The sequence below is a fragment of the Odontesthes bonariensis genome, chromosome 24 (genome assembly GCF_027942865.1).
Source record: "Odontesthes bonariensis isolate fOdoBon6 chromosome 24, fOdoBon6.hap1, whole genome shotgun sequence".
NCBI classification, from domain to species: Eukaryota; Metazoa; Chordata; class Actinopteri; order Atheriniformes; family Atherinopsidae; genus Odontesthes; species Odontesthes bonariensis.
In genome coordinates, this window is record NC_134529.1 from 982,743 (window position 1) to 1,005,333 (window position 22,591).

The following is a 22,591-nucleotide window of genomic DNA, read 5'->3' on the forward strand; positions in this document are numbered from 1 at the left end:
CCTGATATCTACCTGTCCACACCTGATATCTACCTGTCCACACCTGATATCTACCTGTCCACACCTGTTATCCACCTGTCCACACCTGTTATCCACCTGTCCACACCTGTTATCTACCTGGTAACACCTGTTATCTACCTGTCCACACCTGTTATCCACCTGTCCACACCTGTTATCTACCTGGTAACACCTGTTATCTACCTGTCCACACCTGTTATCCACCTGTCCACACCTGTTATCCACCTGTCCACACCTGTTATCCACCTGTCCACACCTGTTATCTACCTGGTAACACCTGTTATCTACCTGTCCACACCTGTTATCCACCTGTCCACACCTGTTATCCACCTGTCCACACCTGTTATCCACCTGTCCACACCTGTTATCTACCTGGTAACACCTGTCCACACCTGATATCTACCTGTCCACACCTGTTATCTACCTGTCCACACCTGATATCTACCTGTCCACACCTGTTATCCACCTGTCCACACCTGTTATCCACCTGTCCACACCTGTTATCTACCTGGTAACACCTGTCCACACCTGTCCACACCTGATATCTACCTGTCCACACCTTGTCACAGCTGTATTTCATCTGTTCTTCACATTCTCCTATTTGACCTTTTACAGCCTGTTTGTTTAGTGGTCACACCCATCTCTTGCTAATATTACCTGTTTTGACACCTGTTAAAAACACCTTTCCCTCTCATATCTGTGCAATTTTCTGCCGGTTGCAGCTCGGTGGCGGCGCTGACGGAGTGCATGAGAAATAAATCGCTGGCAAAGTTTTTCCGGGAGCGTCAGGCGTCGATGAAGCGCTCGCTACCTCTGGGCTCATACCTGCTCAAACCTGTTCAGAGGATTCTCAAATATCACCTGCTGCTTCAGGTACCAACTCACCTGATGTCATTTCACATCAGTTTGTGTTCCTGCCAAAGATGATTCAGTTTTCTGATGTGTGACATCATGTTTGCTTTGTGTTGCTGTGGTTCAGGAGATTGCAAAGCACTTTGACCCAGAGGAGGAGGGTTATGAGGTGGTGGAGGAGGCTATCTACACCATGACGGGTGTGGCCTGGTACATCAACGACATGAAGAGGAAACACGAGCATGCCGTCAGACTGCAGGTACACATCTGTACACATCTGTGCTTAAAGAGCTCCAAATTATGTAATATCCTCTGATCTTTAAAGTAAAGCTCTTCCAATGACATCATCATTACGTGCCGTGGTCATCTTCATCGGTCTACCAGCTGATTAAAAAAGTGGTTCCCAAAGTGGGGGCAGGTGGAATGCAATAAATCAATCAAGAAATGACACTGCTAGCTAAACATGGACAACTTTTGATGGCAAAGCAGAGGATGAAGCCAAATCTGCTTCCATGGCAAAGAAAAGAAGATATGACGACACGTATCTTGCTTTTGGCTTCACCTGCACAGTAACCTGCTACCCTGACCCTGCACAGTAACCTGCTACCCTAACCCTGCACAGTAACCTGCTGCCCTAACCCTGCATAGTAACCTGCTACCCTAACCCCGCAGAGTAACCTGCTACCCTAACCCTGCACAGTAACCTGCTACCCTAAAACTGCACAGTAACCTGCTACCCTAAAACTGCACAGTAACCTGCTACCCTAACCCTGCACAGTAACCTGCTACCCTAACCCTGCACAGTAACCTGCTACCCTAAAACTGCACAGTAACCTGCTACCCTGACCCTGCACAGTAACCTGCTACCCTAACCCTGCACAGTAACCTGCTACCCTTACCCTGCACAGTAACCTGCTACCCTAACCCTGCACAGTAACCTGCTACCCTAAAACTGCACAGTAACCTGCTACCCTAACCCTGCACAGTAACCTGCTACCCTAACCCTGCACAGTAACCTGCTACCGTAACCCTGCACAGTAACCTGCTACCCTTACCCTGCACAGTAACCTGCTACCCTGACCCTGCACAGTAACCTGCTACCCTAACCCCGCAGAGTAACCTGCTACCCTGACCCTGCACAGTAACCTGCTACCCTTACCCTGCACAGTAACCTGCTACCCTGACCCTGCACAGTAACCTGCTACCCTAACCCCGCAGAGTAACCTGCTACCCTGACCCTGCACAGTAACCTGCTACCCTAACCCTGCACAGTAACCTGCTACCCTGACCCTGCACAGTAACCTGCTACCCTGACCCTGCACAGTAACCTGCTACCCTTACCCTGCACAGTAACCTGCTACCCTAACCCCGCAGAGTAACCTGCTACCCTGACCCTGCACAGTAACCTGCTACCCTAAAACTGCACAGTAACCTGCTACCCTAACCCTGCACAGTAACCTGCTACCCTAACCCTGCACAGTAACCTGCTACCCTTACCCTGCACAGTAACCTGCTACCCTTACCCTGCACAGTAACCTGCTACCCTAACCCTGCACAGTAACCTGCTACCCTAACCCTGCACAGTAACCTGCTACCCTAACCCTGCACAGTAACCTGCTACCCTAACCCTGCACAGTAACCTGCTACCCTGACCCTGCACAGTAACCTGCTACCCTGACCCTGCACAGTAACCTGCTACCCTAACCCTGCACAGTAACCTGCTACCCTAACCCCGCACAGTAACCCTAACCCTAACCCTGCACAGTAACCTGCTACCCTAACCCTGCACAGTAACCTGCTACCCTAAAACTGCACAGTAACCTGCTACCCTGACCCTGCACAGTAACCTGCTACCCTGACCCTGCACAGTAACCTGCTACCCTGACCCTGCACAGTAACCTGCTACCCTAACCCTGCACAGTAACCTGCTACCCTAACCCCGCACAGTAACCTGCTACCCTGACCCTGCACAGTAACCTGCTACCCTGACCCTGCACAGTAACCTGCTACCCTAACCCTGCACAGCAACCTGCTACCCTGACCCTGCACAGCAACCTGCTACCCTAACCCTGCACAGTAACCTGCTACCCTAACCCTGCACAGTAACCTGCTACCCTAACCCCGCACAGTAACCTGCTACCCTAACCCTGCACAGTAACCTGCTACCCTTACCCTGCACAGTAACCTGCTACCCTGACCCTGCACAGCAACCTGCTACCCTAACCCTGCACAGTAACCTGCTACCCTGACCCTGCACAGTAACCTGCTACCCTAACCCTGCACAGTAACCTGCTACCCTGACCCTGCACAGTAACCTGCTACCCTAACCCTGCACAGTAACCCTAACCCTGCACAGTAACCTGCTACCCTAAAACTGCACAGTAACCTGCTACCCTGACCCTGCACAGTAACCTGCTACCCTAACCCTGCACAGTAACCTGCTACCCTTACCCTGCACAGTAACCTGCTACCCTAAAACTGCACAGTAACCTGCTACCCTGACCCTGCACAGTAACCTGCTACCCTGACCCTGCACAGTAACCTGCTACCCTGACCCTGCACAGTAACCTGCTACCCTAAAACTGCACAGTAACCTGCTACCCTGACCCTGCACAGTAACCTGCTACCCTGACCCTGCACAGTAACCTGCTACCCTAAAACTGCACAGTAACCTGCTACCCTGACCCTGCACAGTAACCTGCTACCCTAACCCTGCACAGTAACCTGCTACCCTGACCCTGCACAGTAACCTGCTACCCTAACCCTGCACAGTAACCTGCTACCCTAACCCTGCACAGTAACCTGCTACCCTAACCCTGCACAGTAACCTGCTACCCTGACCCTGCACAGTAACCTGCTACCCTAACCCTGCACAGTAACCTGCTACCCTAACCCCGCACAGTAACCTGCTACCCTGACCCTGCACAGTAACCTGCTACCCTGACCCTGCACAGTAACCTGCTACCCTGACCCTGCACAGTAACCTGCTACCCTGACCCTGCACAGTAACCTGCTACCCTGACCCTGCACAGTAACCTGCTACCCTAACCCTGCACAGTAACCCTAACCCTGCACAGTAACCTGCTACCCTAAACCTGCACAGTAACCTGCTACCCTTACCCTGCACAGTAACCTGCTACCCTGACCCTGCACAGTAACCTGCTACCCTAACCCCGCACAGTAACCTGCTACCCTTACCCTGCACAGTAACCTGCTACCCTAACCCTGCACAGTAACCTGCTACCCTTACCCTGCACAGTAACCTGCTACCCTGACCCTGCACAGTAACCTGCTACCCTTACCCTGCACAGTAACCTGCTACCCTGACCCTGCACAGTAACCTGCTACCCTAACCCTGCACAGTAACCTGCTACCCTGACCCTGCACAGTAACCTGCTACCCTAACCCTGCACAGTAACCTGCTACCCTGACCCTGCACAGTAACCTGCTACCCTAACCCTGCACAGTAACCTGCTACCCTAACCCTGCACAGTAACCTGCTACCCTGACCCTGCACAGTAACCTGCTACCCTAACCCTGCACAGTAACCTGCTACCCTAACCCTGCACAGTAACCTGCTACCCTAACCCTGCACAGTAACCTGCTACCCTAACCCTGCACAGTAACCTGCTACCCTAACCCTGCACAGTAACCTGCTACCCTAACCCTGCACAGTAACCTGCTACCCTAACCCTGCACAGTAACCTGCTACCCTTACCCTGCACAGTAACCTGCTACCCTGACCCTGCACAGTAACCTGCTACCCTAACCCTGCACAGTAACCTGCTACCCTTACCCTGCACAGTAACCTGCTACCCTGACCCTGCACAGTAACCTGCTACCCTGACCCTGCACAGTAACCTGCTACCCTAACCCCGCAGAGTAACCTGCTCAATGTTCCCTTTTATTATTATTATTATAATTATTATTATTATTTTTTTTTTTTTCTTTGATGTGGGGATAGATTTGTGTTTGCTTATTAGCATTTTTACCCATTGTTATGTGCCTAAGTCAAGTAAATGTGACTCTAGGTTGGGGAGGTGGTTGTGGGAGTTCTAAAAGGGGAAAAATAGGTGAAATGTATCCTTTCAGATTGATCTTGGATTGTATATTGACAACCTAATAAACATATATATTTAAAGCTAGCTTGTGACAGCTTGAAGCCCAACAAGCTTTTGACTTGGAGACAAAACATCCAGAGCACAATAACTGCCGTGCTCAACAGTTTTTGTTGGTAAAGCTGCATCCGTCAGATCATGTTCTGCAGCATCGGCAGATGCTCGACTCTCCTCATATAAAGTTGTCTTTAGTGGCAGCACAATAGCAGAGGAATGAATACTTCCCTGTGCTGTGGACATAGTTTCAACTGTGCCTCATGACACTTTAAATAATTACACTGTAAAGGCGGTATTTATTTCTCACTCTAAAACAAGTTGTGATGGCAGTTTTCTTTATTTACTTTTAAAATGTTCTTATGTACCAAAGGGGGGCCCAGCCGTAGGGATGGGAATCGAAAACCGGTTCTTGTTGAGAACCGGTTCCCAGTGTTTCAATTCCTTGGAATCGTTTGGCGATTTTGCAAACGATTCCCTTATCGGTTCCAGTGGGCGCGAATGACGTCACCACGCAGCGTTGCGTGGCGAGTCCAGCGCAGCCAGCAGCCAACAGTAAACATGGCGCCCAAGCGGTACAAACGCTCGAAAGTTTGGTTACACATCCCTAAAAAAGACGACAACAGGGCAACTTGCAAAGTGAATATTTCACCAAAGGGAGGAAATACTACCAACATGCAATAACTATGAATGAATGTCGCGTTTTCGATCCGCTCCGGACTAACGTTGGTGAATCTGAACCCAGCAACGTTAGCAACGTTAGCATGTCCTCGGCTAACACTGCAGGTAACTAACTAACTAACAAACACTGCCTATCATGTTAGCACCATTTGCCTGATTGTAAAAGCTGCTGTTAGTAACGGTTAAGGTTAAATGAATGCCTTCTCAGGCATTACATTTAGATGAAATCATGAGAGACAGAGCCTGACTGGCTCAGAGCCAGAGGCTGGTGGTACTACCCCCAGTTCACCTCTACCTCCAGCTTCTCCTTTCACCAGAGCAGGAAGAGTTAAATTACCCAGGCCAGGATAGACCAATGTGGACCTCACCGTTGTTGGGTTTGTGAGGTCATGACTCGTGTTACTTCTAAACTAAACAAAGTTGATGCTGATCGACCGGTTTGTTGTCCTTTTTCTCCAAATGAGAATCCATAAGGAAACCGACAAAGAACCGAATCGTTAAGCAGAATTGAAAATGGAATTGGAATCGTAAAAATCTGATCAATTCCCATCCCTACCCAGCAGAGAAAGTTTGGGAACTGCTGCTTTAAAGTGTTCTAGGCTGGGTGTAACCAGCGTTTTTATAACCCAGATGACACCTGGAACACACCTGTGGAGTTTGTGGGGGGGTTCAGATTATCAGCCAGCTGATCAGAGTCTTTGTCTCCTCAGGAGGTCCAGTCGTTGCTGCTCAACTGGAAAGGTCCGGACCTCACCACCTACGGGGAACTGGTCCTCGAGGGAACCTTCAAGGTCCGTCGGGCCAAAAACGAGAGGACGCTCTTCCTGTTCGACCGCATGCTGCTCATCACCAAACGGCGTGGAGAGCACTACGCCTACAAGACGCACATCTCTGTGAGCAACAAGCTAACGAGCAGAGAAACGGGTGTAACCGGCGGCTGTGGTGCTGATGCTTCTCCTGTGTTTTCAGTGCTCCACTCTGATGCTGATCGAGAGCGCCAAAGACTCTCTGAGCTTCAGCGTCACGCATTACAAGCAGCCCAAGCAGCCTCACACCGTCCAGGTGAGTTAGAGTTTCTAAAGCGTAAAAGATTAACAGATTTATTTCTGCCTCTGTGCACATAAACTCACAGATCAGTGATCTGTGGATCCATCATTTTGTGTTTCAGGCGAAGACGGTGGAAGAAAAGAAGCTTTGGGCGCACCACATCAAACGCATCATTCTGGAAAATCACCAGGCCATCATCCCACAGAAGGTCCGAGACCACTGACACCAGTGCATACACCGGTCCATACACCGGTCCATACACCGGTCCATACACCGGTCCATACACCGGTCCATACACCGGTCCATACACCTGTCCATACACCGGTCCATACACCGGTCCATACACCTGTCCATACACCTGTCCATACACCGGTCCATACACCGGTGCATACACCGGTGCATACACCGGTCCATACACCGGTCCATACACCGGTCCATACACCGGTCCATACACCTGTCCATACACCTGTCCATACACCTGTCCATACACCGGTCCATACACCGGTCCATACACCTGTCCATACACCGGTCCATACACCTGTCCTTACACCTGTCCATACACCGGTCCATACACCGGTCCATACACCTGTCCATACACCTGTCCATACACCTGTCCATACACCTGTCCATACACCGGTCCATACACCAGTCCATACACCTGTCCATACACCAGTCCATACACCGGTCCATACACCGGTCCATACACCTGTCCATACACCGGTCCATACACCAGTCCATACACCTGTCCGTATACCGGTCCATACACCGGTCCATACACCTGTCCATACACCTGTCCATACACCGGTCCATACACCTGTCCATACACCGGTCCATACACCGGTCCATACACCGGTCCATACACCGGTCCATACACCTGTCCATACACCGGTCCATACACCGGTCCATACACCGGTCCATACACCTGTCCATACACCGGTCCATACACCGGTCCATACACCTGTCCATACACCGGTCCATACACCGGTCCATACACCGGTCCATACACCTGTCCATACACCGGTCCATACACCTGTCCATACACCGGTGCATACACCGGTCCATACACCGGTGCATACACCTGTCCATACACCGGTCCATACACCGGTCCATACACCGGTGCATACACCTGTCCATACACCGGTCCATACACCGGTCCATACACCGGTCCATACACCGGTCCATACACCGGTGCATACACCTGTCCATACACCGGTCCATACACCGGTCCATACACCGGTGCATACACCTGTCCATACACCGGTCCATACACCGGTCCATACACCGGTCCATACACCGGTCCATACACCGGTCCATACACCGGTCCATACACCGGTCCATACACCTGTCCATACACCGGTCCATACACCGGTCCATACACCTGTCCATACACCTGTCCATACACCTGTCCATACACCGGTCCATACACCGGTCCATACACCTGTCCATACACCGGTCCATACACCGGTCCATACACCGGTCCATACACCGGTCCATACACCTGTCCATATACCGGTCCATACACCTGTCCATACACCGGTCCATACACCTGTCCATACACCGGTCCATACACCTGTCCATACACCGGTCCATACACCGGTCCATACACCGGTCCATACACCGGTGCATACACCGGTCCATACACCGGTGCATACACCTGTCCATACACCGGTCCATACACCTGTCCTTACACCTGTCCATATACCGGTCCATACACCTGTCCATACACCGGTCCATACACCTGTCCATACACCGGTCCATACACCTGTCCTTACACCTGTCCATATACCGGTCCATACACCTGTCCATACACCGGTCCATACACCGGTCCATACACCGGTCCATACACCGGTCCATACACCGGTCCATACACCTGTCCATATACCGGTCCATACACCTGTCCATACACCGGTCCATACACCTGTCCATACACCGGTCCATACACCTGTCCATACACCGGTCCATACACCGGTCCATACACCGGTCCATACACCGGTGCATACACCGGTCCATACACCGGTGCATACACCTGTCCATACACCTGTCCATACACCGGTCCATACACCGGTCCATACACCGGTCCATACACCGGTCCATACACCGGTCCATACACCTGTCCATACACCGGTCCATACACCGGTCCATACACCTGTCCATACACCTGTCCATACACCGGTCCATACACCGGTCCATACACCTGTCCATACACCGGTCCATACACCGGTCCATACACCGGTCCATACACCGGTCCATACACCTGTCCATATACCGGTCCATACACCTGTCCATACACCGGTCCATACACCTGTCCATACACCGGTCCATACACCTGTCCATACACCGGTCCATACACCGGTCCATACACCGGTCCATACACCGGTGCATACACCGGTCCATACACCGGTGCATACACCTGTCCATACACCGGTCCATACACCTGTCCTTACACCTGTCCATATACCGGTCCATACACCTGTCCATACACCGGTCCATACACCTGTCCATACACCGGTCCATACACCTGTCCTTACACCTGTCCATATACCGGTCCATACACCTGTCCATACACCGGTCCATACACCGGTCCATACACCGGTCCATACACCGGTCCATACACCGGTCCATACACCTGTCCATATACCGGTCCATACACCTGTCCATACACCGGTCCATACACCTGTCCATACACCGGTCCATACACCGGTCCATACACCGGTCCATACACCGGTGCATACACCGGTCCATACACCGGTGCATACACCTGTCCATACACCGGTCCATACACCTGTCCTTACACCTGTCCATATACCGGTCCATACACCTGTCCATACACCGGTCCATACACCTGTCCATACACCGGTCCATATCTTCATTAAATTTTCTGTTTGTGTGTTTCAGGCCAAAGAGGCCATCCTGGAGATGGATTCTATTTGTGAGTAAAAGTTGTTTCATGTTCTGTTGTTGTGGTTGTTGTTTTTTTTGTTGTTTGCTGTTGTTGTGTGGTGGTTGTTGTTATGTGGTGGTTGTTGTGGTTGTGGTTTTTGTGATTTTTGTTGTTGTTGTTGTTGTTGTTGTTGTTGTTGTGGTTGAAGTATGCTGTAACTCTTGTCGGCCTTCCCTTCCTGCAGACCCCCCCCGGTATCGATACAGTCCCGAGCGTCTGAAGAAAGCTCCGTCTGCTCAGTCTGACGAGTTTCCCCGGGACGCCCGTCCGGGCCGCAGACAGTCAGGTAATCTCTGACTATAACCTGATTATTGGTTATTGATCTCACTGATTCTCATGGATCTAAATATTTGACTGTGTTTGCTCGGCAGAACCAACCAAACAGATCCTGAGGAGCAGCAAAGGTAAACAGTCTGTGGACTATGAACCCTGGGCTCACCCAGCTGCTCCTTCTGTCAACATCATTTTACACCTTTATTGATCTTCTGTTTGCTCTGTTTTTAACCTGCTGTCTGTGCTCATCCAATCACGTCACCCGCTGCTCTTCTTCTGCTGCTGGACTCTCAGCGCCCCTGCAGGTAAGAAACTGCCGCAGCCTCCATGTTTGGTGCTGTGATGGTGAACAGGTGTGGTAGAGCAGCAGCATGTTAGCGGTAGAGCAGCAGGATGTTAGCGGTAGAGCAGCAGCATGTTAGTGGTAGAGCAGCAGGATGTTAGCGGTAGAGCAGCAGCATGTTAGTGGTAGAGCAGCAGGATGTTAGCGGTAGAGCAGCAGCATGTTAGTGGTAGAGCAGCAGGATGTTAGCGGTAGAGCAGCAGGATGTTAGCGGTAGAGCAGCAGCATGTTAGCGGTAGAGGAGCAGCATGTTAGCGGTAGAGCGGCAGCATGTTAGTGGTAGCAGCATGTTAGCGGTAGAGCAGCAGCATGTTAGTGGTAGAGCAGCAGCATGTTAGCGGTAGAGCAGCAGCATGTTAGCGGTAGCAGCATGTTAGTGGTAGAGCAGCAGCATGTTAGCGGTAGAGCAGCAGCATGTTAGTGGAAGAGCAGCAGCATGTTAGCGGTAGAGCAGCAGCATGTTAGCGGTAGAGCAGCAGCATGTTAGCGGAAGAGCAGCAGCATGTTAGCGGTAGATCAGCAGGATGTTAGCGGTAGAGCAGCAGGATGTTAGCGGTAGAGCAGCAGCATGTTAGCGGTAGAGCAGCAGCATGTTAGCGGTAGAGCAGTAGCATGTTAGTGGTAGCAGCATGTTAGCGGTAGAGCAGCAGCATGTTAGGGGTAGAGCAGCAGCATGTTAGCGGTAGAGCAGCAGCATGTTAGTGGTAGCAGCATGTTAGCGGTAGAGTAGCAGCATGTTAGCGGTAGAGCAGCAGCATGTTAGGGGTAGAGCAGCAGCATGTTAGCGGTAGAGCAGCAGCATGTTAGTGGTAGCAGCATGTTAGCGGTAGAGCAGCAGCATGTTAGCGGTAGAGCGGCAGCATGTTAGTGGTAGCAGCATGTTAGCGGTAGAGCGGCAGCATGTTAGTGGTAGCAGCATGTTAGCGGTAGAGCAGCAGCATGTTAGTGGTAGAGCAGCAGGATGTTAGCGGTAGAGCAGCAGCATGTTAGCGGTAGAGCAGCAGCATGTTAGCGGTAGAGCAGCAGCATTGTTAGCGGTAGAGCAGCAGCATATTAGCGGTAGAGCAGCAGCATGTTAGCGGTAGAGCAGCAGGATGTTAGCGGTAGAGCAGCAGCATGTTAACGGTAGAGCAGCAGCATGTTAGCGGTAGAGCAGCAGGATGTTAGCGGTAGAGCAGCAGCATATTAGCGGTAGAGCAGCAGCATGTTAGCGGTAGAGCAGCAGGATGTTAGCGGTAGAGCAGCAGGATGTTAGCGGTAGAGCAGCAGCATGTTAGCGGTAGAGCAGCAGCATGTTAGTGGTAGCAGCATGTTAGCGGTAGAGTAGCAGCATGTTAGTGGTAGCAGCATGTTAGCGGTAGAGCGGCAGCATGTTAGTGGTAGCAGCATGTTAGCGGTAGAGCGGCAGCATGTTAGTGGTAGCAGCATGTTAGCGGTAGAGCGGCAGCATGTTAGTGGTAGCAGCATGTTAGCGGTAGAGCAGCAGCATGTTAGCGGTAGAGCAGCAGCATGTTAGCGGTAGAGCAGCAGCATGTTAGTGGTAGAGCAGCAGGATGTTAGCGGTAGAGCAGCAGGATGTTAGCGGTAGAGCAGCAGGATGTTAGCAGTAGAGCAGCAGCATGTTAGCGGTAGAGCAGCAGCATGTTAGCGGTAGAGCAGCAGCATGTTAACGGTAGAGCAGCAGGATGTTAGCGGTAGAGCAGCAGCATGTTAGCGGTAGAGCAGCAGCATGTTAGCGGTAGAGCAGCAGCATGTTAACGGTAGAGCAGCAGGATGTTAGCGGTAGAGCAGCAGGATGTTAGCGGTAGAGTAGCAGCATGTTAGCGGTAGAGCAGCAGCATGTTAGCGGTAGAGCAGCAGCATGTTAGCGGTAGCAGCATGTTAGTGGTAGAGCAGCAGCATGTTAGCGGTAGAGCAGCAGCATGTTAGTGGAAGAGCAGCAGCATGTTAGCGGTAGAGCAGCAGCATGTTAGCGGTAGAGCAGCAGCATGTTAGCGGAAGAGCAGCAGCATGTTAGCGGTAGATCAGCAGGATGTTAGCGGTAGAGCAGCAGCATGTTAGCGGAAGAGCAGCAGCATGTTAGCGGTAGAGCAGCAGCATGTTAGCGGTAGAGCAGCAGCATGTTAGCGGTAGAGCAGCAGGATGTTAGCGGTAGAGCAGCAGGATGTTAGCGGTAGAGCAGCAGCATGTTAGCGGTAGAGCAGCAGGATGTTAGCGATAGAGCAGCAGGATGTTAGCGGTAGAGCAGCAGGATGTTAGCGGTAGAGCAGCAGCATGTTAGCGGTAGAGCAGCAGGATGTTAGCGGTAGAGCAGCAGGATGTTAGCGGTAGAGCAGCAGGATGTTAGCGGTAGAGCAGCAGGATGTTAGCGGTAGAGCAGCAGGATGTTAGCGGTAGAGCAGCAGGATGTTAGCGATAGAGCAGCAGCATGTTAGCGGTAGAGCAGCAGGATGAGCAGTGTGTGACGTCCGCAGCACTCGGACAGCGACGGCGTGTCATCGGGCGAGCGGCGCCCGCTGCAGCCCGCCGTCAGCACGCTGGGATTCGAAGGCCCCGCCCACCAGGAGGAGGAGGAGCTCTGCAGGAAAGGCTCACCGGAGCTCCTGATGTGCAGCGAAGAAGAAGAGAATGAGTTTGTGCTGGAGGGCGAGCAGGTAGAAGACTTTGCCAGCTCCGTGCTGGCCGCCATCTCCTGCTGGCGGTACACGGTCTTCCTTTCCTCTGCCGGGACGGTGAGGCGTTCTGCTGCCGGCCGGCTTCATCGCCACCGCTCCGCTCCCTAACACGCTAAACGGACAACAGCCAAAACGCCAGCTGCTGCAGAGCTCTGAGCATCTTCTGCGTGGGCTTTGTGTTCGGGACTAACAGCAGCATGTTGGGCTCAGCAGACGCCGAAGTGACGGGTCGCTTGCAGACTCCTCAAAGACACGAATACCACAGCCGTGCTGGGTTCCAGGGGCAGAATCAAGTTCTGATGTTTTCTGTGTTCTCTGAAATCATCACCAGGTCAAACAGACCCCCCCCCCCCCAATAATGTTAGGAACAGACCCCCCCACATTCATTCTGCCCCAGGAAACCCCGGCAGATAAAAAAGACTCTGGTGTCCATGAGGAGAGCGGGTAAACTCCAGAGTTCTCTCCAGAGTCCGGTGGTCTCAGGTGGGTCGGTTAGCTCAGCACAAAGACCAGAACCAGAACCAGAACACCGCCGGCCTTCGGTCACCTTCTGTCTGAAGAAGCCAGAAAGACTTCTCACTGAGTTTAATTATCAGTCATGACCTCACTCAGCGTCTCTGACTGGTGGCTTCCTGGTTAGTGGACATGTGGAGTTCCTCAGGGTTCGGTGCTGGAGCCCCTGTGGTTCTACTGGTTTTACTGGTTTTACAGCAGAAACTGCAGATCTGCAGTTCTGTCGGTTTGTGTTCCTCTGACAAACAGAAACAAACGATGTCATTGTTCTGTTTCCAGTACAAGTTATGGATCTTTGTGCTAAGCTAGGCTAACCTCTGCTCTGGAGAAGTCAAACAAACAGGACGTTTCTGTTTGTTTCTGAGCCTCTGATGTGTTGCTCTGCTGCTGAAACCAGAAGTTTGCTGCTGCTGCTGCCTTTTAGTTTGCTGTTGCATTGTGGTCTTTTTGCATGTTGTGCATTCATGTCGGTCTGTATTAAAGGGCCAGTTCACTCAGTTTGTTTAATCTCAGGATAAACGGGGGAAGTTAAAAAAACCAGGACTTAGATTCTGAGGACAAAGTTCTTTGAATGAAATGACCCTTTAATACATGAACAGTTTAACAGAGAGCAACATAGTTTATTATATATATATTATAACATATTGTTGTTGTACTTATTGAAGGAGGCAGAGAGAGGAGGCATCTCCACAAACAAAGAAAATGGATGTCTTTCTGAAGAAGAGTCGGGTGGAACAGAATCAACTCCTGACCAGGTAAACAAAAGAGTCCTGAACCAGTGTTGTGTCCAACTTAGCAAAGAAGCCGTTTTAAACTGGATCTTTAGGCTTTTTGTTGCCAGCAGCCTGTCACAGAGACACATCATTTGTTCCCATTTCTTTAGCTGCATCTGTGAAAAACAGCAAAATGTACAGATTAGTGAAAAATAAAGCCAAAAATTAGCAACAAATAAATGATTTTTACAAGAAAAAAAGGTTAAATTTGTACATTTGGAAGGTAAAAAGAACAAATTTATGTGAATTTCTTTGGTAGATTCACAAAGAAAAGAACATTTTTACATTATTACAGGAAAAACGAGGATATTGATTGAGATTAAAAAGTGAAAAGAAAGATTCTCACATTAAGACTGATGGTGAAAGTTGTTTTTCTCCAGTACTTTCTCATTTGCTCACGACTCTGTGTTCTGAACACATGAACGAGGCTTTGTGCCGATTCTCTGTGAGATGACATGATGACGTGTCGCTGAGGTCACCGTCTCAGTCACTTACTGCAGGAAAATGTGCTCTTTACTAACCGAGTTCAGTAACTTTTACATTTACAAGCTTTTCGTCGGGTAACAGAAAGTTAAAGGGAAAAGGACGAGGGCCCAGAATGGAGCCCTGAGGAACTTTAAGTTATGGATTGGCTCAAAGACACATCATTTGTTCCCATTTCTTTAGCTGCATGTGTGAAAAACAGCAAAGATAACACAGTGTGACAGACAGAAAACAGGATTTCTGCAGCAACAAGGTGATATTGACTTTAAAGCTGCTCAGAACTGAACTAACTCTGGTTCTGCCTCAGATTCTGGGTTTATGTTCATGTTGGAACATGTTTCAGTGAATCTCTGCAGCTGTTACCATGGAAACATCTGCAGATATTCCCTTTAAAGCTGCTCAGAACTGAACTAACTCTGGTTCTGCCTCAGATTCTGGGTTTATGTTCATGTTGGAACATGTTTCAGTGAGTCTCTGCAGCTGTTACCATGGAAACATCTGCAGATATTCACTTTAAAGCTGCTCAGAACTGAACTAACTCTGGTTCTGCCTCAGATTCTGGGTTTATGTTCATGTTGGAACATGTTTTTACATAAAATATGTAAAGAAATGAGGCTGATCAGGACTCTGGTCCAGGCCTCTGGGGACCAGAAGCTGCTCATGTTTTGGCTCTTTGGTATTTTTCATCTCTGATTCTTGTGTTTCTGTCAGGAACAGATCTGCTCTGCAGATAAGCAGCCACAGGAGAACCCAACCGAGGATCCTGAACCAGAACCGAGCTCTGACCTGGGTCCCTCCGGGATCCCTGCGGCTGAGCCGGAGGATCTGAAGCCGGACGCAGACCCGGCGCCCGTGGAGGAGCCGCCCTCTGCGGCGCCTGATTCAGACGCAAAGACGCTGAGCAGCGGCGAGTCCTCGGAGGAGGAGGAGGAGGAGGCGGCGGGGAAGGAGTGCGCCTCCCCCAGCATCCTCCCCTCCTCCGTCCTGGACCAGGCCGGCGCCATCGCTCGCCACTTCACCAGCAGCATCAAGCGCGGCAGCTTTGCCCAGGACGACGCCCGCTCCCTGGGCTGTCCGTCGCCACGGTTACCCAGCAGGACCGGCAGCAGCCTCAGCCTCGGCGGCGAGTCGCCCGCCGGCGCCTCCTCAGAGCCTCCTGAGGCCGGGACGGACCCGGCGCCGCTGTCTCCCCGGGACGACGCCGTCTTCGACCCGGAGCGGAGCGTCCGGCGGCGGCGGGACTCCACCCTGTCCACGCAGGACCTGCTGCTCATCGGGAAGATCAAGAGCTACTACGAGAGCGCCCAGGACACCAACTTCTGCCTGCAGCGCCGCGAGAGTCTGACCTACATCCCGCCCGGGCTGGTCCGGAGCTCCGTCAGCCGCTTCGACAGCATCCCAAAGGACGAGCCGGTGCAGACTCACTATTCTTATTCTTATTCTATTTATTTTTTTATTTTTTTATTATTGTTATTATTATTTTATATATATATATATATATATATATATATATATATATATATATATGAAAACAAGGAAAATTTTATGTTATTTTTATTTTATTTTATTTTTTTAATTTTTAAAAAAAAAAATTTTAATTTAATTTATATATATTTTTTTTTTATTCTATTTGCTTGTTTTTACTTTAATTGTTTACATATCTTTTACTGTACGCTGCTGCAACACAACAATGAATAAATTATTTTTCTATCTATCTATCTAGACCACCCAGCCCGGCTCCTGCCCCGGTCCGGATGCCCCCCCGGCGGATTCTGCCCCGCCCACAGAGCTCCGGGGCAACATGGTGTGCAGCCACTCGTTGGACTCCCTGAAGGCGGATCGGTTCAGCCCAGATTCTGGCGAACCCCTCTGGTTCGGGTCCCAGAGTGTGCAGGACGGTCCGTCTGAGGACGAGGAGTTCAGACCTTCTTCTGAGATGATTCAGGTCTGGAAGGCCATGGAGCGACAGATCAGCGAGGAAGTCAGCGATTCATCCAGAGAGGCTCCCAGACCCCCCAGACCCCCCGGCCTCTCCCACCCCACCAGGACCCGCTGCCCAGAGAGCGAAGCGTCCGACCTCAGCACCATCACAGAGGAGAGCTGGAGTCCTCTGCCCCTCAGGACCAGAGACCAAAGCAAACCGCCGAACCCAACAGGAAGTCTGAGGAGCGCCCGGCGGGCGTTGGGGCCGCAGGCCGCGGTGGGCCTCAGGGCGCCGGTTCCCCGGGTGGTCCAGCTGAGGGCGGAGGCCGGGGGGGAAAGGCCCGGCGAGGACTCAGAGCTGGATGACGTCGACACGGCCAAGAGCAAAGTCCTCCATCTGGCCCGCCAGTACAGCCAGCGGCTCAAAACCCCCAAACCGGTGGTCCGACAGCGAAGCCAGGGCCTCCTGATGGGCCAGAAGAGTTTGGCCTGCGTGGTGGAGGAGAAGGAGAGTTCAGGTAAAACATCGGCTGCCCGTCACCTCCAACGCGTTCTGACTTCTCTACATGGAACCTCAGTTTAGTTTCTGTTCTTAGATCTGAGTTTTAATTACATTCGTTTGACTCCCACCAACATCTCTGCCCAACGAGGAGCAAAATCTGAGAAAAAGAGGGAAAATGTCTAAAGTTTGGGAGCATTTTAAAGAAAAGAGAAAATACTGCACAGTGGCTCCATTGTAAAAGCCAGTTAGCTTAGCACGATAGCACAACGTCAGTGCTACAGCATCTCAGCAGAAAGCAGCCGGTTCACATATCGAGTCCACTGAGCGGAACAAACACAAGGGAACATTTCACGTTAGCATTTTAATGGAAATCAGTCGGTTTGTTAGCTGAGAAGGACGCTAGCAGGGAACAGAAGGAAGCTAGCCGAGAACAGAAGGAAGCTAGCCGAGAACAGAAGGAAGCTAGCTGAGAACAGAAGGACGCTAGCAGGGAACTGAAGGAAGCTAGCCGAGAACAGAAGGAAGCTAGCAGAGAACAGAAGGAAGCTAGCTGAGAACAGAAGGAAGCTAGCAGAGAACAGAAGGAAGCTAGCTGAGAACAGAAGGACGCTAGCAGGGAACAGAAGGAAGCTAGCTGAGAACAGAAGGACGCTAGCAGGGAACAGAAGGAAGCTAGCCGAGAACAGAAGGAAGCTAGCTGAGAACAGAAGGAAGCTAGCTGAGAACAGAAGGACGCTAGCAGGGAACAGAAGGAAGCTAGCCGAGAACAGAAGGAAGCTAGCCGAGAACAGAAGGACGCTAGCAGGGAACAGAAGGAAGCTAGCCGAGAACAGAAAGAAGCTAGCAGAGAAAGGAAGGAAGCTAGCAGAGAACAGAAGGAAGCTAGCAGAGAACAGAAGGAAGCTAGCAGAGAACAGAAAGAAGCTAGCAGAGAACAGAAGGAAGCTAGCAGAGAACAGAAGGAAGCTAACAGAGAACAGAAGGAAGCTAGCAGAGAACAGAAGGAAGCTAACAGAGAACAGAAGGAAGCTAGCAGAGAACAGAAGGAAGCTAGCAGAGAACAGAAGGAAGCTAGCCGAGAGCAGAAGGAAGCTAGCAGAGAACAGAAGGAAGCTAGCAGAGAACAGAAGGAAGCTAGCCGAGAGCAGAAGGAAGCTAGCAGAGAACAGAAGGAAGCTAGCCGAGAGCAGAAGGAAGCTAGCAGAGAACAGAAGGAAGCTAACAGAGAACAGAAGGAAGCTAGCAGAGAACAGAAGGAAGCTAACAGAGAACAGAGGGAAGCTAGCAGAGAACAGAAGGAAGCTAACAGAGAACAGAAGGAAGCTAGCAGAGAACAGAAGGAAGCTAACAGAGAACAGAGGGAAGCTAGCAGAGAACAGAAGGAAGCTAACAGAGAACAGAAGGAAGCTAGCAGACCTAAACTAACTCTAACAGAGAGAATTCTGTAATTTTTAAATTAATGTGGCTCTTAAAACTGTTATAAATTGGCTTTATTCTTAGACTTTATGTATTCATATTCTGTAGTTCTCTAGATAATCTATGTTCCTAGTGTGTACGTTACACTCTGCTCATACAACGCGAATGTATGTCCAACACTTTAAGATGACGTAGCGGGATAAAATAACTGGGTCAGATAAAGCGTCTCTTAGGACAGATAGGTCTGGTGCAGTAGATGCACGCCTGAAACACACACACACACACACACACACACACACACACACACACACACACACATCGCTTATCACATCCAAAGAACATGACAAAGACGGTGGATGGCCTGTTCACAGCATGAGTAAGTATTCAATGATGCGTCGTCAAATGTAGGTACAACCTCTGAGAGATAAAGGTGGACATAAATATGAAATGTGTCCAGATATCGGGGCTCTCTCTGATGGAGGCCCTGCGAGGGCTCTGTCTCTCTGAGTTCAGCACGGCTAAACTTCACATGTGACCACCAATAAATACTTTGTTTAACTTAAGATTCCTCCAGCTTGTTCTTGGGCTTCCAATAAAAGAATCGGGTCTAACAAAGCTAACGTTTGTTCCATCCTCTGCAGGTAACCCCAGCCTGACTCTGCCGCTGGTTCTGGACAGCCAGGCCTGTCTACCTCTGAGTCCGGTGGACCAGGTCCGGCCCCCCGCTCGCAGCCCCCTGAGCCCCCCATCGCACATCGAGGGCTTCGACTGGCCCGACGTCCGTGAACTCCGCTCCAAGTACTCGGACCGCGGCGGCCCCCAGAAGAGCCCGGTCAGCGCGGACCAGGACTTCGACGGCGGCCTGAGGAGGCACTCCAGCGGCTCCTCCCACCTCCCGGCGGACGGAGCCTCCGGCGGCGCCGCTCCCTCCAGAGCTCCCGGCGGCCGGGGGTCCGCTCAGGACGACCGCAGCAAACGGCTCCTCAGGGCCAACTCTCTGGACCCCCGACTGGGCGCCGCCCAGCTGTCCGACCTGCAGAGGCTCCAGGAGCAGGCCGCCCACGGAGACTACGGCGGTTACTACGTGGCGGCCGCGGCGCCGCGACCCGACGACCCCGAGCACAAGATCCTCGTCATGGAGAAGCTGCCGGAGCCCGGAGAGACGGCCAGAGAGCCCAGAGAGCCCAGAGAGCCCAGAGGGCCCAGAGAGCCCAGAGAGCCCAGAGAGCCCAGAGAGCCCAGAGAGCCCAGAGAGCCCAGAGAGCCCAGAGAGGACGGCTACGTGCAGATCCGCTCCCCAACCAGCCGGGAGAAGATCTCCATCATGGCCGTCATCGACCGCTGCCGGGCCTACCGCGAGTCCGAGGAGTACCAGAAGCGGGAGGAGGCCAAGGCCCGGCCCCAGGAGCCGGACCGGCCCGAGCAGGCCAAGGCCCGGCCCCAGGAGCCGGACCGGCCCGAGCAGGCCAAGGCCCGGCCCCAGGAGCCGGACCGGCCCGAGCAGGACGAGCCCCAGAGGGCGAGATGGAGGACGGACGGCGGTCAGAACAACATGGTGAAGAACCTGAGGGAGAAGTTCCAGAACCGCAGCTGAACGCCAGAACTCTGCAGAACTCTTCCTTTAAAGTTCTGATCATAACGGGACCGCCAAGAATGTGAAGACCACCGATCTGTTGGTGTAAATATGTTGAAAGCTTTTTGTACAGCTTGGTTCCTACGCTCAGCCCGGCCCGGCCCGGCCCGGCCCGGCCCGGAGACTAACCACTAACCCTGAGCTCAGCGGTTCTGCTCACAGTCAGCGCTGTAAACATGTGACTCCCCACACCTGCAGGGGGCGCCGTGCACAGACTGGTTTCAGGGGGGCGGAGCCTCATCAGGAGGCTAATTAGTTTTAAATAAATTAAATAATGGAACGTTTGTTTCCACAGCAGTTAATCAGGAGCTGTTTTATCTTTATTTATTTATTCCATAATCATGTTTGTGTTTTCATTTCTGTGCCTTTGGAACATTTTAATGAGTTTAAGGTTCTGTTATCCGTGCACACAACGTGCACGCTCCTCTCAGTCCAACACTGTGACAGCCCTTCTTCATATTTACTGCATCTCATGTAAATAGAAACGTGCACGTGCGTTCAGCGTGCACGTGAGTGAGCTCAGATGACACATTAAAACTATATAAGAACAACAATGTGTGTGATGACTGTAAACATGTGATGACGATGATGATGATGATGATGGTGGAAACAAAGAGGCTGAGCCTGATGAAATAAAGCTAAATATAAATAAATACAAATAATATAAATAAATAATAATAATATAAGTAAATAAAGCTAAATATAAATAAATAATGATAATATAAATAAATAAAACTAAATATAAATAAATAATAATATACATAAATAAAGCTTAATATAAATAAATAAAAATAATATAAATAAATAAAGCTTAATATAAATAAATAAAAATAATATAAGTAAATAAAGCTAAATATACATAAATAATAATATAAATAAATAAAGCTTAATATAAATAAATACAAATAATATAAATAAATAAAACTAAATATAAATAAATACAAATAATATAAATAAATAATAATAATATAAGTAAATAAAGCTAAATATAAATAAATAATGATAATATAAATAAAGCTTAATATAAATAAATAAAAATAATATAAATGAAGCTAAATATACATAAATAATAATATAAATAAATAAAGCTTAATATAAATAAATAAAAATAATATAAATAAAGCTAAATATACATAAATAATAATATAAATAAATAAAGCTTAATATAAATAAATAAAAATGATATAAATAAATAAAAATAATATAAATAAATACAGCTTAATATAAATAAATAAAAATAATATAAATAAATACAGCTTAATATAAATAAATAAAAATAAAATAAATAAATACAGCTTAATATAAATAAATAAAAATGATATGAATAAATAATAATAATATAAATAAATAATGCTAAATATTTCTGTGCACCCACCTTACATTCAGAGCTCTGGGCATAAATCAGCCATAAAAGTGCATTTTCCTCCAGATGAAAGGTGGAGAGCTCTTTGGCTCTTTAGATTTATAGAGAAGCTAAAACATGTAAAACAATAAAAACCCAATAAAGTTAAAATAAGTTATCAAAGGCTGAACATTATTATTCTAACAGGCGAGTGAAAACAGAGAAGAAGAAGTTCAATGAAATGAGTTTCTCTGCTGTTATTATGTGGCGCCATCTGGTGGCAGAATGCAGAATAATTCTGAGTCCAGAGGCCTGAGTCCAGAGGTCTGAATCCAGGGGTCTGAGTCCAGGGGTCTGAGTCCGGGGGTCTGAGTCCAGAGGCCTGAGTCCAGAGGTCTGAATCCAGGGGTCTGAATCCAGAGGCCTGAGTCCAGAGGCCTGAGTCCAGAGGTCTGAATCCAGGGGTCTGAGTCCAGAGGTCTGAGTCCAGAGGCCTGAGTCCAGAGGTCTGAATCCAGAGGTCTGAGTCCAGAGGCCTGAGTCCAGAGGCCTGAGTCCAGAGGTCTGAATCCAGAGGCCTGAGTCCAGAGGTCTGAATCCAGAGGCCTGAGTCCAGAGGTCTGAATCCAGAGGCCTGAATCCAGAGGCCTGAGTCCAGAGGCCTGAGTCCAGAGGTCTGAATCCAGAGGCCTGAATCCAGAGGCCTGAGTCCAGAGGCCTGAGTCCAGAGGTCTGAATCCAGAGGCCTGAATCCAGAGGCCTGAGTCCAGAGGCCTGAGTCCAGAGGCCTGAGTCCAGAGGTCTGAATCCAGGGGTCTGAATCCAGAGGCCTGAGTCCAGAGGCCTGAGTCCAGAGGTCTGAGTCCAGAGGTCTGAGTCCAGAGGCCTGAGTCCAGAGGCCTGAGTCCAGAGGCCTGAGTCCAGAGGCCTGAGTCCAGAGGCCTGAGTCCAGAGGTCTGAATCCAGGGGTCTGAATCCAGAGGCCTGAGTCCAGAGGCCTGAGTCCAGAGGTCTGAGTCCAGAGGCCTGAGTCCAGAGGCCTGAGTCCAGAGGCCTGAGTCCAG

General features: G+C 50.2%; 1 protein-coding gene across 3 annotated transcripts in view; it reads left to right on the plus strand.

Moving 5' to 3' along the window:
• LOC142374741 (pleckstrin homology domain-containing family G member 3) overlaps positions 1–20,739 on the plus strand; it is a 53,905-nt gene extending 33,166 nt beyond the window's left edge. For all 3 annotated transcript variants that reach the window (XM_075458526.1, XM_075458527.1, XM_075458525.1), the window contains 13 exons: positions 741–891; positions 998–1,129; positions 6,374–6,556; positions 6,633–6,725; positions 6,832–6,918; positions 9,606–9,639; positions 9,836–9,937; positions 10,023–10,055; positions 10,219–10,229; positions 14,121–14,210; positions 15,423–16,124; positions 16,435–17,152; positions 19,194–20,739. In XM_075458526.1, coding sequence (XP_075314641.1) covers positions 741–891; positions 998–1,129; positions 6,374–6,556; positions 6,633–6,725; positions 6,832–6,918; positions 9,606–9,639; positions 9,836–9,937; positions 10,023–10,055; positions 10,219–10,229; positions 14,121–14,210; positions 15,423–16,124; positions 16,435–17,152; positions 19,194–20,146 — 3,289 coding nt within the window. In that variant the 3' untranslated portion in view covers positions 20,147–20,739. The remainder of the gene's footprint in view (positions 1–740; positions 892–997; positions 1,130–6,373; positions 6,557–6,632; positions 6,726–6,831; positions 6,919–9,605; positions 9,640–9,835; positions 9,938–10,022; positions 10,056–10,218; positions 10,230–14,120; positions 14,211–15,422; positions 16,125–16,434; positions 17,153–19,193) is intronic.
• The last annotated feature ends 1,852 nt before the right edge of the window (positions 20,740–22,591 follow it).